Genomic DNA, 14,993 nt, shown 5'->3' on the forward strand with positions numbered 1-14,993 from the left:
TCATTCCGATTCCAAGACGATTATGAGTAACGCGAGGAGTTTCAATTCATAATGATCATAGTTGCCAGGAGTTTCTGAAACGGGAGGTTTCAAACGGGTGTCATACGTTTGAAACGGGTTTTGAAAAATGAATGAAACCGGTTTCATTCGGAATGTGAAAATATGTGCATTCATACCTAGGGTATGCATCATGCCATATACAAAAATGTGCAAATAAAGATTGTAAGTGACTCCATAGTGCATACATGATACAAAAAACATACATATAAGTATAAGCACCATACATACTGAATCCTGATCTTACAATTTTACAAAAAGCTAGTCATCAATGATCATACATTATACATATTAGAGTACTCAAAGATCATCTTCACACATACATACTGAATGATCATACATATTGATAATTGAATCTTGATCATACTGATCACACATACTGAATACTGATAATAATAAAAACTAGAGTCATCAATGAACCTCCCAAGACCTCCATGGTGATGGACCATGAAGGTAAAAAGATCAAACTACAACTGGAATTCAAAGTACTGTCTATCAATAATAAGTCACAAGTGACAAAGTCACAAATCAAAAGTCAAGCCTCATCATCAATGTCAGCATCTTCCTCCTCAACCAAATCCATGTCCTCATCAGCCTCCTCCTCACTGCTACTGGAACTCCCAGAAGACTCATAAAAAGCATCCTCATGAGATGCAGGTGCAATTGAAGTACCGGCACCAGCTGCCTGGGAGGATCGGGTGTGGTGAGATGAAGCCGTGATCTCCTCATACAACATGGCGTAGATATCCCCCTCCTCATGTGGAATCACCGGCATCTTCTTGCACTTTGTGATGTCGATTTTGTAGGGATTCACCTGCCGAGGCTCAATGGGGTAGTTCGTTTGCTCGAGCAATCGTAGATTGCAGTGGCAAAAGACCAACCTCTCCAATTGCACAGTGGACAATCTGTTCCTCTTCTTGGTATGGAGTAAGGCCCATGTACTCCAGTTTCTCTCACAAGGTCCAGAGCTACAGTCTTGTGAGAGAACTCACATCGCTATGCGTCTCTGAAACAAAACAAGAGACATTCTCAGACTTTATAGTTTAGTGGCAGCTTCTAATTGCTGAGCTATACCCACATGTTTTCAAGTAATAAGAAAGTATTGCCTCTAGGGTTAAGTATTACCAAGTGGGGTGGCTCAATGCCATATTTTTCCCACCAAGAAACTGCTGCTAGCTGAGTCTCCTCTCTCTGTGCATTGCGTGATCCAAAATAAGTACTAATGAATGAAATAACGTATGTATCTGACGATAGCTATCCACGAGAGTTTGGCTGGGTGGAACAACTGAATGCCATCGCCCGTGATTTGTATCCACGTAAGGAATAGAGCTTCGTGAATTAGAGATAGAGATTATGATAGTTGGTATCAGAGCTCAAGGCAAGGAAGAGATCATGGGAAGAGCGACGAGCTAGGTGAGGGGAGGATCGTTGGCTATCCGTGAGGCGGGTCTATACAAGCAAATCGATGGAAGCCCGTGAGGCGTTGACGAAGAGATCGACGGAAGTTGGTACTTCGGTTGCGGAAAAGAAGACGCTCATCCGCCAGCTTCAAAAGCAGATCATCATCATCTCCCACGATCTTGCTCATATAAGCTGACCACCCATCCTCTAATTCTCTATCGAGATATTGCTGCTCACTCCTCCATAGAGGATGAAGGATATGAGCAACAGTATGGATTGGCCTATTAAACCAATCCCAACGCGTGTTCCAGATCTCCTTAAGGTCTTCAATCCTTCATAAGAAATTATGAATCAAAGGCAAAACCAATAATGTTTAGAAAAAATGAAAACATAGATTAAAAGGAATTCTAAGAATGCCACTTTGCCAATTGGAAAAATGTTAAACTTCAAAGGATGACTCATGAGTACGGGATACCTGTCTGCAGATAGGTGAGTACATGCATCAAGGGCTTCCCCCACTTTGTCCATGAACTCATAGAGAAGCCCAATGGTGCTCCCCTCCATATCTGTCAATCGGAGAACGCTATACATGGGGTTCATTGTCTTCACTAGAGCTGCAGCCTCCTCCCACCATGCATCTGTCATGACCATGTGGCTGAAACCAATTGCTTTGGGCTCATTTCTATCCCCCCATTGCTGCCAATCACGGGAAACAACTGTACGCAGCAAGCCATGCCGCACTTGAACAACCCTCTCCAACATTACCAACATATAAGCAAACCGTGTCTTTGAGGGCTTTAAAAGTTCGAGGTCACTATTTTCCCTGAACATGCTCAAGACCTTGGGTCTTTTGGTTACAAAATTTACCAAGCTCAAAGCTTTAGAAAATATATGAGAAACCCAAGGCAACTTTGCCATGTCCTCAATGGCAAGATCCAAACTATGAGAAGCACATGGTGTCCAAACAATAGTGGGAAACTCATCCTCGAGCATCCTTCCCATGGACACACAATTGGAGCCATTATCTGTGATCACCTGCACCACATTTGCTACACCAATCTCTAGAATAGCTGTGCGCAAATGAGACCATATATATGCACCTGTCACCACTGTCCCTGAAGCTGATGCATCTATAGCACGAAGGAACATAGTTCCTTTGCAAGAGGAAACTAGAATGTTGTAGACATTTCTTTTCCTCACATCTGACCAGCCATCACATAGCAAGGTGCAACCATACTTCTGCCATGTTCTCTTCAGAGGCTCTAGCTCTCTCATCAATGCTTCTTTCTCATGGCGAAGCTCTTTTGTACACAATGTCTCATAGCTTGGACCCTCCCACTCACACCCAATACGCGAGATAGCTCACATAGTAGACTTCCAACGGGCGGTTCGAGTAATATTGAAAGACAATGCACATTGCACAAACAACTTTGTTACCTCTCTAGTTGCCTCCTTCATAGCTGCCTTTTGCATGGTTGCCTTCATATCTTCTCGCTTAAACATGGGAAGGGCACTTCTTTTAGCTGTGGGCGTGGAGCCTGAAGACTGCGACATCTGCAAAATGTCATTCTCCTCCCTCATTGATGCTGGAATAGCTGAGATATTAATTGAAGCTCATCCCATGCATTGACTTTATCAATTGGAATCCCTAGCATTTTAGCTTTCCAGGCCTTCAAGCCATCATACACCTCCTTTGGCACACGAGAACAAGGGCCAATACCAAAGCCCTTTGTTCGAGAAAAGTGAGCCTGCAATCTCTGAAATGTCCCATGATGCGGCTCAGCACAAAAGTTGCAGGTCCACTTGCTTGTGCCACTCTTATCATAGTGTGCACCAAAGGAATTGAAGGTGACATTGCTCCACAATGCACTACCTTTTCGAGGCATCTTCTTGCTTGCAAAAAGCGATGTAGAACAGCAAAAGTAATTGCAGCTTTCCAGCCTACATCATGCATGCAAGATGAGCAGATAAATCAAGAGAGGAGCGTTAGAACTTAGATTTCAGAAACATCAGAAAGTTCAAAGAGCAGATTTCAGCCTGCATGAAAGGATGCAGCGCCAAATTCAAGAAGAAGAGTAGACTGTAGAAACTTGAAAGGACGATTGAATGCACATTGGGGATGATTGGGGCACAGTTACGCTGAAACGCGTTTCAGAGCCCAGCCAGGCCTGAAACGCCGTTTCAGAGAAGCTTCGTTTCCTGAAATGCGTTTCAGGGTCTGAAACGTTTCAGGACCCTGAAACGGCTGGCTGAAACGTTTCAGCCAGTCTGAAACGCGTTTGAAAGCCCTGAAACGTGCCGTTTCAGACAACACAGGCTGCTAGGTCTCCAAAATCACATTTTTTGTCTTTTTGCTTTTGATTTTGGTCTCCAGGCTCCTTCCACTTCTTCAGCCTCATACTCTCTCCATCCTCAAGGTTTTCCAGGCCTCCTTCAGCCCCATTCACTCCTTTCCTCTCCTTTCTCTCCTGCAGCCTGCTTCAGCCCTCCATCATCATCTGCTCCCCTCCCTTGCTGACATGGCGTTTCCCCGTTTCAGCCCTCCCAAAAATCCCGAAACGTTTCCGTTTCCGTTCCCCGTTTCCCCGTTTCCGTTTCCCCTAACTATGGATTGGGGGCACAAACCTCGAGAAGGAGCAAGAGGGAGCGTATGGGCTGCACGGACGGAGCTACGGGAGTACGGAGTGCACGGGTACGGCGAAATGCATGAAATCGCGATTTTGCCCTCTTTTGAACCCTACCCAAAATTTGAGGCTTTATGAAACGCGCTTCATACGTATGAAACGTTTACGCGTTTCATAAAAGTATGAAACGCATTTCATATGCAACTATGATAATGATATAATTGACATTTCAGAAGGTACATTGCTGACCATCAATGTAACTTAAAAAAAAAAGGGACACTTTGGCATTTTGAGGAGATTGTGCCTTCCTTCCTATGGAACATGTCTGAAATCTCTTGCTAGTGTCCTTTGTTCCTCTTGGTAGGCTGTACTCATCGGCGGCGTGAGGCAGGCTGTTGTCGAGATGCCACATTGATGGTACCTGATGTGCATAAAAGCCAAGTATCAGTCCTTACGTCTCTGCATCTACTTGTTGCTGTCTAGGGCCATGTCCGAAGGTGTTTCTCATGAGTCTAAACCTTAGGTGTGTCCAGACTTCAGTCAGGTGACTCGTGAAAAGAGATTGTGATGCATCTTTGGTTTGGGTTATCAACGACAGTGCTCATATCAGGGTATCCATGGGTAAAAGACAGTGATATGTGACATGTCCCTTGGATCTCATTATACTGGGGCATTACGTCATGACCTACTCCTTAGTCTTCACCTTGTGTGTATTACACAGGGTGTAGTGTCTCAAATCTCTGCTAATCTACGGGATCATTTGGTCAATGGTTTAGAACCAAGCTCCTCTTGAAAGAGGGAGTGATATCGTCCACGCATCTTATAATATACTCGGCATCTACAAATGAAGTTCTCGTCTGTCTGCACTCCCCGACTGTGCAAAGTCTACATATCCTCTGCTTTTTGTGGTATGCTTGCTGCCCTCCATATCTCAATCTTCACCTGCTCAATGGCAATCCTTTGTGCATGTGAGACTTGCCTAATGACATCCTCAGATAGTGGTCATGATAAAACTTGAGGTTGGTAGGAAACTCCTGCCCCCCCCCAAGTCTGTGTGGAGCTGGAGTAGATCTATTGTCCTCGAGATATTCCTGCATTTTATACTTGTCCATTTGATTCATTTCTCGTTTGTAGAAGTCCATTTTCGGCCTCGGGTCTTGCCATAGTTTCTGTAGCATTTTTTGCATTAGTAGACTTCTGGTTCATCCTCTGGGATATTAGCAGCCAATATTCCCCATTGTTCCATACATTTGGCCCCTTCTGTATGCCTCCCTGTTGTTCTTGTGGCCTCCATTGCCATGCAAGCAATCTTCTTTGGGACGACGGGCAGGAAATGAAGAAGAAGAAGAAGATGGGGGGGGGGGGGGGTGGTGGAGAGCAAAAAACCCAAAACCAACCCAAAAGGAAAAAAATAAAATATAAAAAACCAACCAAAAAGAAGAAACGTCAGCAAGTAGTCCATTTCGCGTGTTTTGTAGGAATGTTTTGTTGCGTTTTGACTTGACGAAAGACAAGATCTTGCTGCAATAAAGAGTTCTTGGTGGGTTCTTCTTCATCCTTTCATGGCCGAGCTAGCCTCACTGTACGAGGGTTTCAATTTTTTTAGTCAAAACATGCCACTTGGGTGGCACAAAATCGTACCAATCACAAAGTTCATTGTATAATGCTTGTATGGGGGACATGCTGACTGCCATAATGCAAAGTACAAGGTCTGCAATGAGGGATAGCCTTTGGGAATATTGTTCACAATGCAATTGGTTTTGCATCATTAACCACGCCATGTGGTGGGTTCGATGGAAACGATATCATGTTGGGAGAAAAAGCCCTCCTGTAGGGTGGCTGTAAGAAAATCATTTTTTTCATTTTCCCTTAAATTTTTTTGGCTTTCTTTTGTTTCAAGTCGTGGTAAAACCATTGATTTTTGTGATGCACAAGGCGTTTCCTACCCGTACAGTTTACGCAAGACCCTTGTGAAGGTCAAGGCTTCTGTAACTAGATGTTGATTTGTGTTTTTAAGCATTGTAATGCGAGAAGCGCTTGTTCTCATAGTTGACCTTGATAGCACTAACATGCAATTAGACAAGAGTCAAGATAGCCTAATAACGTTCTTCTTTTCCTTAGGAGAATCATGGTATTTTAATCTTACGTATGGCATGTGTATGTAGGTCGGAATTTCATCGCTTGAATTATGGAGGCTTTTACACCACAATTTTGGAGAGGGAAGGTGAAATTATCTCAGTAGCATCTATAAGGTAGAATTTCATTCTTGGTACTTTTTTGTGTAGTAAAGGCTAGAAAGATTATGGTATTACTTTTTTTGTGTGTAGGGAAACTCAAAAAGATGGTGGTGTCTTAATAAATGAGGTCTCCCAACACAATGTGGATTTTGAAACCTTTGTTGCAGTGTTTATTTTTCGCGGTTTGGAATTTCAAGGCATTTATGGTACCTATGATGGCATTAATTAAAGGCTGGGCCACGTCTATGTTCAAACTTCATAAGTGGATTTGTGTTGTCAACCTTTTGTGTAGTGAACGATAATTTGCTTATGGTAGATCATATCATGTGAGAATTGCAAGACAGTATTCCCTTACATCTCTTAGAGCTTTCTTTCCATGCAAAGTAAGTTGTTTCATGGTTTGGTTCGTAAGTTTTCACATGGTCACTGTTAGCCCAATTTTGGACCAAGTACTATAAGGGTGAGAGTGCGTGAAAATGATAGAAGGTGGTTTTAGGGCTAGACTATTATCCATCATAGATAGATACTTGAGATGTGAAAAGCAAGGGCTCCAGGTTTTTAGTGCCTATTTAGATGCACTCTTCCAAGTCCAAGTAAGGACTTGATAAAATATTTTTGGGGCCATTTGGCTTTCGCTTAGAAGAGATTGTTTGCTGCTTTTTCTTTTTTTAATAATTTGCAGTGTCTAAGGCAGTATTAGTTCCTCCCTCTTTCTTTTTTGGTCTAGTTGTATTGTTTTTGTTGACTGTCTGTGCACTTTTTTGGCACAATGGTTTCTATCCTTGAAAGATCCTGGCATGTGCTTGTTTGCAAGCTAGAGCCTTGAGTCTTTCTATTGGTAGGGCATGCCTAATTTGAAAGGAAGAGCTACATGTTTTGACATTTCCATTGCAAATACTATGGAAGGAAGAGCAGATGGCTAGTAAGAGTGTGCCCATCATGGGTAATGTATTGTCAGAGAATTGAGTTGCTTGCTATAGTCAACTCCTATGCAGTGGAGAGAGACAGATTGAGATCAGACTTCTTCATTCCATGGACCAACTCACTTCATGTGCATGCATGTATGAAAGGACACTTCAGAACTAGAGAGAGAATACTCAGAAATATAAGTGTATTGACACGAAAAACCAAGTACAAAATCTGCAAATACATCTACCGTCACTTTCAGCACACTGTCGCTGAGGTAAGGTACCAAAATCGGCTCCGTATGCTGTTCTATAGAGTTTGAATCCTCATCTCTGCCACCTGCCTTCCTAGTAGCTACAAGGATGAGCCAATGTGCTCCTCCTTCAGTGTTATGGCTCTTCTACTTTGGTGTAGATTTGCCCCTTTGGTATATGCACCTGGAAGGATTAATGCTGATCACTGTAACTGCCTCTGTTCTTTCCCTAGAAGGTGATCTGCAGAGTGACGGCTTGGATGGGTGGAACCCCCAAGTGGCGCTCGTTATATAGGGGCTGGATGCCCAAAATCCTGGCCAAGCAGGTCCAGCTGACCTCGTCCCCTGGAATGCTGACCTGGCAGCCTGTTATACCGCCAGCCACACCAACTGCAGACTGCTGCTGTTGTCGACCTGCTGCCAACCAGTACCAGGTCATATAAATGGCCCCAGTCCTGTTACTTGTCCTGGACTTTTCCAGACCAGCGGCCCTGCATGTGGGCTCATGGCTGGCCTTTTTGCAGCCCTTGTGTCAGCCCTAAACCCGGGTAGACTGTCAGCCAAAGATGCTGACCAGGGTAGCCTATGTGGCTGCCTTAAAATGAATGTAAGACGGATGTGTACTTGCTGTCATGTGGCAGCCAGTCTGCTGCCCTTATGGCAGGCCCGGCTGTCACATGCAGCAGGGTCAAGCCCAAGTGGCAGTGACACCTGGCTTCCTAGCCTGCCTGAAATGGCCCAAAAGAGCCTTGTTTTATAGGCAAGGGCCAGCAACCTGGTCGGCCAAAACCAACCAGCCAGTTGGTTGTGCTGGCCCAAGGTTGGCTGGTTCCCAGCCCTAATAAAGGGGTCTTCATCCCCCCTTTTTGCTCAGCCTTCCTCAGTTCAGGATTCAGCTCCCAGCCTCCAGCAGCGCTTCCAGCCAGCATATGTGCAAGGTTTGGGTGTCCTATTTCCGCAGTAGAGTTCCAACTCCGGCATGTCGTAGTTAGGGGAGTGGTCTCAGCACAGTTTTGTATGCTGATTTGGCAACCATGTATAAATAAAGCAGTGTATTATAGTTAGGTAAATCTCATGTGTGTCTCATGCTTGAGTTAGCCTTTATATTCATCTATTTTCCGCACAGCAAGTCTCCGCACGTTACATTGGTATCAGAGCAGTATGGTTCCTTCTGGCCTGAGTTAGGTTGGAGAGAGGCCTGGCAGCAAAGCTTAGTTATGGAGAGTCAGTAAGAAGAGGAGGGAGCATGTCTGGGATATTATATAATTTTGTATTTTGTCCCTACCTCGGACTAGTGGTAGTACCATACTTCATTAGCCTCTCCCTCCCAACCTTCATCGCGCATTGGGCCAGCTCTCGTCTTCACCCGTGTGCGTTTACACCTTGCGGGGCAAGGTTGGGGGGGGGGATTTTTTTCCTCTGGCAGTCATTATTGCAGCAGTTGATGGGCCTTCCAGCCTTCCATCATGGACCCTGTCCAGTAGAGCAGCTCTTAGGCAAGCGTTCAGGGAGCAGGATCATCTTCTTGAGCAGAATTTGCTCTTTTCTGAGCAGCCTGAGCAAGTCCAGACGTCGCAGAGGAACAAGAGACGCATCATGCCAATCTTCTGGCAGAAGACGAAGCTGAACCTGAAGAGCCCCCCCCCGGAGGAGATACATGCAGCTATAGCAGAGGTTCATGGCCTCTTTCTTGACGACGAGGATCCATTTAACCAGGGTTGGGCTTTCTAGGCCCCTATGCTATGTGTGTTTGTGTTGAGTCAAATAAAGGTTCTCAGCCTTGAGTTGTCCCTCTAAATTGAATGTATTTGGAGTCAATAAGAGGTACTCTGCCCTGGGTTGTCCCCCAAAAATGAATGTTTGGTCTTCTTCTTTGGTTGATGGTATTGACCACCCAATTCAGAGTAAGGGAGGATGACGAGTGATGGTTTGCCCTTGCCGGTCGCAAGCTCTGACTGAGAAGTCACTATCACACGGGAGGTGTTGGATAGTTGGACTTGCTCTTTGCAGCATTGCGGTGGAGGGGGGATCGGTCTACTCTTGCGTGTTGGGTCTCACACTCTTTGCTCTGAAGGGGGGTGTTGGAGATATCATAGTCAAAGAGTGTGTTGGTGTGAAGTGTTAGTGTGTAGTACTAGGTGATCTAGTACTACTTTGTGTGTGAGTCTTGTGTGAGTGCCACGTGTCATCATGGGACTTATCCCATATGCACTAGGTGCTAGAGTGTGAGTGAGTAGCCTACATAAGGCTTGTACTTCACTTGTCTTGATATACTTGATGAATGAATGAAAGCCTTCTTCATGTCTTGATATACCCTCCCCGCCGCTCAGCTATCCCCCTCCCTGCCGCTCAGCCCCTCCCCGCCACGCAGCCCTCCCCCTCCCTGCCGCTCAGCCCCCCCTCCACGTAGCCCTCCCCCTCCCCGCCGCTCAGCCCTCCCCCTCCCAGCCGCTCAGCCCCTCCCCACCACTCAGCCATCCCCCTCCCCGCCGCTCAGCCACACTGTGCCCCCCCCCTCCCGTAGTTCTAGTGTGCCCCCCCTCTCCTGTATCTCTACTCTGCCCCCCTCCCGTAGCTCTACTCTACCCCCCCCCTCCCGTAGCTCCACTCTACCCCCCCCCCCCTCCCGCAGCCTCTGCACCACCTTCCCCTCCCGTAGCCTCTGCCCCACCCCCTCCCGCAGCCTCCCTGTGGTCTGAGGGCCCTTGTCTGCTGCAAGCCTTGGCTTGCCACTGGCCTTGCGCAGGCCTACGCACCCCTACAGCAATGCTGAACAAGCTTCCCTGGAAATCGTGCACTTGAACAAGTCCTACAATGGCCCACAAACCCAAACAGTCTCCGAAGCCAATTGTGGGAAGAGATCACAAAGCGCATCTCAGGGAGTGGATTAGCAATTGACAGCCAACCAGCCTTGAAAACATCGGGTGCAATGGACACCAATGCAGTTCTTTCTCCCGCAGCCATCATCTCTACTCCAACCACTGCCTCCCCCACCACTGTACCACTCAGCCTGCCCCCCACAGGAGAGGGTCACAGTTCCTCACCCCCCACACAGCTCCCTTCTGTCTCCACCACTCTTATGTCCCCCCTTCCCCTCACCCAGCAGCCTTTCTCCACTCCTCTGCCATATACAGCCAGTCTATCGCCCACGCCCCCATAGCCATACGCCATGTCCTAGTTGGCACCCTCGCGGGTCCCACCTGAGACGATAGATTACATCTTTACGGAGCTACATCGACTACGGGATCATACTGTAGCACAAGACCAGCTTATTCAGAGCATGCGCCAGGAGATCACTCACCTCCGTCAGGAGGTTGTCTCTCTCACTGATACAGTCACAGCGGCCCCGCGCACTACACCAGAGGTGGAGGAGCGGATCGCTACTATCCAGACTGCTATTGCGGAGACTACCAGATGGGTGGACGTTGCGAGACGGGCACCCAAAGCAGCAGTCTCAGCCACCATCGCCGAGCAGGAAGAGAGGGCTAGTAAGGCTCTCAACATCCGAGTACGAGGTATCCCCCGCGCAGATTCACTCACCCCCTTAGCGGACACGACTGCTTTTGTGACCTCTACCCTCGGCCTCGTCGAGCATGGGATCAAGCATGGTTGGCGCATAGGACGGGACCCCACGCGCCCACAGCCACTCATCATCCGATTCAAGGATATTCAGGCTCGACTTGCAGCACTCAGGCAGCGTGCTACACTACGGAATCACCCTACTATCTTCATGGATGAGGATCTCACACCTATGCAGGTGGAAGAGCGGTGCACCCTGCTTTAGCAGCGAGATGTAGCCCGTCAGGAGGGGAAGTGGGCTGTCGTCCGAGATGGCCGCCTATTAGTTGGCCCTCGCCGCCGAGCCCCACCAGGTACTCCAGACACGGTAGCAGACTCCCCCCCCCCAAATAGGGAGACATGGTCTATGAGATTTAGACTCAGCACACAGTACCCTTGGCATGCACCATATGGAACTGTAATGGTACCCTATGGTCTGACCCTGGGAACTTCTCAGAGTCATACACTGGACGCGACATCGTTTTCTATACAGAGACACATGAGAGCCCCGAGCGCCCTCTCCCCTCGGTCAGTGGCTATACCTGGGAGTCAGTATTCCATGAGGAGACCAGATATACTGGGGGGGTCCGAGGGTCAGGCGGAGTTGCAGTACTCCTTCGTTCAGCGCTCACAAGCTTGACATCCGTGGTTAGACGGGATGTCCATGCCCGTTACCTATGGCTCCATTTCCGACGCCCCTCCACACGCGACCTCTTTATTGCAGTCTGCTACTTTCCGCATGAGATGTCACATTTCGCACAGATGCTTCGTGAGGATACAGGGGTATCCCCCTATCTAGATCTCTACTTAGACATTGTGGAGTTCTCCAGACGCGGAGAGGTCCTCCTAGTTGGGGATTTCAACGCAAGGACAGGTGCATGTCAGACATCACTCCTGGACTTCCACTCAGATCCGGTCCTATTACCTGAGATGGACACAGAGGACTCGGGCTTCCCCCGCTCCTCGGCTGACAGTCGCGCTCCCGTTATTGGGTATGGGCAGGCTCTTTTGGACCTTGGACGTATACATGATCTGGTCATCTACAATGGACTAGACCGGTGGCCTGCCTCCTCTGGTTTCACATGTTTCCCACATGGCGGAGGAGCCAGTGTCGTCGACTACATTCTGGGATCTCCTGCTTTGGCCCCACAGATCACTGACTTCCGCACTGCACCCTTACCCCCAGGAGCCGATCACACTTACCTGTTCTTTCATATACTTGCGTCCCCCTCCCAGCCACACCCCGCACTACACTACCTATCATGATATACACTTCGATCATAACCTCTCACCTGATTACTCAGCCCACCTAGCCTCCCTCCTCAGACACATAGACACCATACCCTCTCTAGATCACCGAGCCACCCTTATCACCCACTCCCTTCACAATGCAGCCCGCCACATCTTTCCTTCCACTACTCGGTCCACCCGCCCTCCACCCGCTGGCTCCACCCCTTGCAACAGCTGGTATGATGACGAGTGCAAAGCATTACGCCGCACACTCCGACTCACGACCCAGCCTCACCAGGGATTATCGTCGACTAGTCCGTCGCAAGAAGCTAGCCTTCCTGCGCCAGAATGAAAATACGCTACTAAACATTCTGTTTAGTAGTAACTCCAAGGATTTCGGGAGGAAATTCCTAGAACGCTGATCCCCCTCCCCCCTCACGGACACTTCCCTCTGGCACACCTACGCACGCACACTCTATGATATCCCTGATCAGCCTCCTCCTGACCTCTCAGCCACCCCCCGTCCCAATTCTTGTATCCTCTTCACAACCCAGGGAGTCACCCACGCAGCGCATAAGCTTCATAACGGTCGAGCTAAGGATCATGAGGGCCTATGCACAGAGTTTGTTGCCTATGGCATCAAAACTCTAGCCCCCATCCTGGCAACGTTGTTCAATGAAGCTGTCTGCCACGGGTTTCCCAGAGCCTGGACCCTGAACACTATCACACCCATTTACAAAGCAGGAGATCCCATGGATCCAGGGAATTACAGGACCATCATGGTTGGACATGTTATGTCCAAGAGCTATGCATCAGTGTTAGATGGCGAGGTCAGTGCTCGCGCAGAGGTACAAGGGCTCAGGGCATCCGGACAGGCTGGCTTCAGGGCGGATCACTCGACTTACGATCACATTTTTACACTTAGAGGGATCATTGAGGAGGCCAGACACAGGAGACAGAGAGTATATTGTTGCTTTGTGGATTCCGCAAGGCATTCGACACCGTTCCCCGCGCCCGACTCATCAGACGTCTGCAGGAGTTAGGCTACGACTCGGTGATTATCTGGGCAGTAGTAGCTCTCTATGAGTGGGTGACGGGGCAGGTCAGGATTGGCACCAGCTGGACCCCAGAGATCACGAGCACTATCGGAGTCAAACAAGGATGTCCCTTGTCACCGACTCTATTTGGCCTCTACATCGACGAGCTCGAGACTACCATCAGGACACTCGGAGGTGCAGGCTGCTCTCTTGCGGAGGCTGTCATCCAGATTCTCCTATACGCAGACCATGTAGTACTACTATCCTCTTCTGCTACTGGTCTTCAGCGACACCTGGATGGACTTCAGGTCTTCTGTGATACACATGACTTGAAGGTCAACCTTGGGAAAACCAAGGTGATGATCTTCAACACTTCTAGACCCGCTATGCACCGAGAGCAGTTCCTCTTCGCCGGCGACCCTGTTGAGATAGTTGACTCTTACACATACTTGGGCGTTGTCTTCTCAGGCCCGATCTTCACGATGCGCCCGGCCATGCAGGCCAGGATCAGCCGAAGATACACCGCTCTTGCCAGGCTGGAGCGACAGTGCTACCACTCCCACTTCCAGGACCCGCGGACCAAGTCTCTCCTTTTTGATTCTTTGGTCTGTCCAGCAGGCATGTATGGTAGCCCTTGGTGGGGAGTCGACCTTTTAGACACAGAGTGGGCTCGAGTTGAGCGCCTACAGATACTGATGTTTGCTCGGATGATCCGTAGCAAACCATCGGTACCACACCAGATCATTCTAGCAGAGTTCGGCGCCTCACCCCTACAGCTTGATGCGGCTTTTCAGGCTATCACCTATCTCCACAGAGTCAGGGATTTTGGCTCCTCCGCTGACGGTCGCCTCCGCCTACCTTGGTTAGTCCTATCCTCCTCTATGGCCTTATCCGTTGATGGGGACAAGCGATGCTGGTATAGTCGTCTTTCCAGTTGGTTCACTCGACTGGGCCTCGACTTAGACCGGTTGCCTCCTTTTTAGTACAGCCTCGATGCTCCACCATCTCCCCTCTCCCCCACTGACCAGGAGGTCAACCGGCTCATTCGAGCGGATCTGTCCCAGCTCCACACCTGGCGGACATGGTTTCTTCACTCCGAGCTTCCTGTGAAGCTCGACTTCTACCGCCGACACTGCCTCCAGATCTTACAGGAGGGCTTCATCACACCTCCGGGTTACACATAGCTTCATCTACCACATGCGCTCCGGATCTCCCTCGGTCAGTTTAGGGTCTTGTCACATCGATTACGGATCGAGAGCGGACGCGCAGAGGGTATCCCACGAGAGGACTGCCTTTGCCCACTTTGCGACTTGCAGGAGATCGAGTCGGAGGAGCACTTTGCTTTCAGATGTCCTATCTATTATGCCATTCGAGGCCGATACCACTGCCTCTTCCGCAATGGATTCGGCTCCCTCCCACACATGCTGCAGTTCCCGGATCAGCGATGCCTAGCCGCTTTGTTACATGAGATGACTCGCCACCGAGATACCTCTCTCCGAGCACGGCGACACGAGCAGCACACACAGCGTGAGGACACCCAACGGCCTATCACTGACTTCTTTCAGTCACAAGATACCTCTTCTCAGTCTAGCCGACGACGCGGACGTGAGCGAGAGCCAGAGCCACGACAGCTGCGTCAGCGGACAGACTCACACATCCATGTCCATGACATCTCGTCTTTGCTCTCGGC

General features: G+C 48.8%; 1 protein-coding gene and 1 pseudogene across 2 annotated transcripts in view; one reads left to right on the plus strand and one right to left on the minus strand.

The window, feature by feature from the left end:
• Positions 1 to 14,993, plus strand: part of LOC147903214 (uncharacterized) — a 48,097-nt gene that overhangs the window by 14,091 nt on the left and 19,013 nt on the right. For both annotated transcript variants that reach the window (XR_015540806.1, XM_087372988.1), the window contains exon 8: positions 6,248 to 6,334. Coding sequence is in view for 1 of the 2 variants with exons in the window: in XM_087372988.1 (XP_087229114.1) it covers positions 6,248 to 6,334 (87 nt within the window). In the remaining variant the exon portion in view is untranslated. The remainder of the gene's footprint in view (positions 1 to 6,247; positions 6,335 to 14,993) is intronic.
• On the minus strand, positions 593 to 3,344 carry LOC147903215 (uncharacterized; annotated as a pseudogene).

This window comes from Dipteris shenzhenensis, chromosome 3 (genome assembly GCF_047967505.1).
Source record: "Dipteris shenzhenensis isolate YYH24624 ecotype China chromosome 3, Dip_SZ_1.0, whole genome shotgun sequence".
Lineage (NCBI taxonomy): Eukaryota > Viridiplantae > Streptophyta > Polypodiopsida > Gleicheniales > Dipteridaceae > Dipteris > Dipteris shenzhenensis.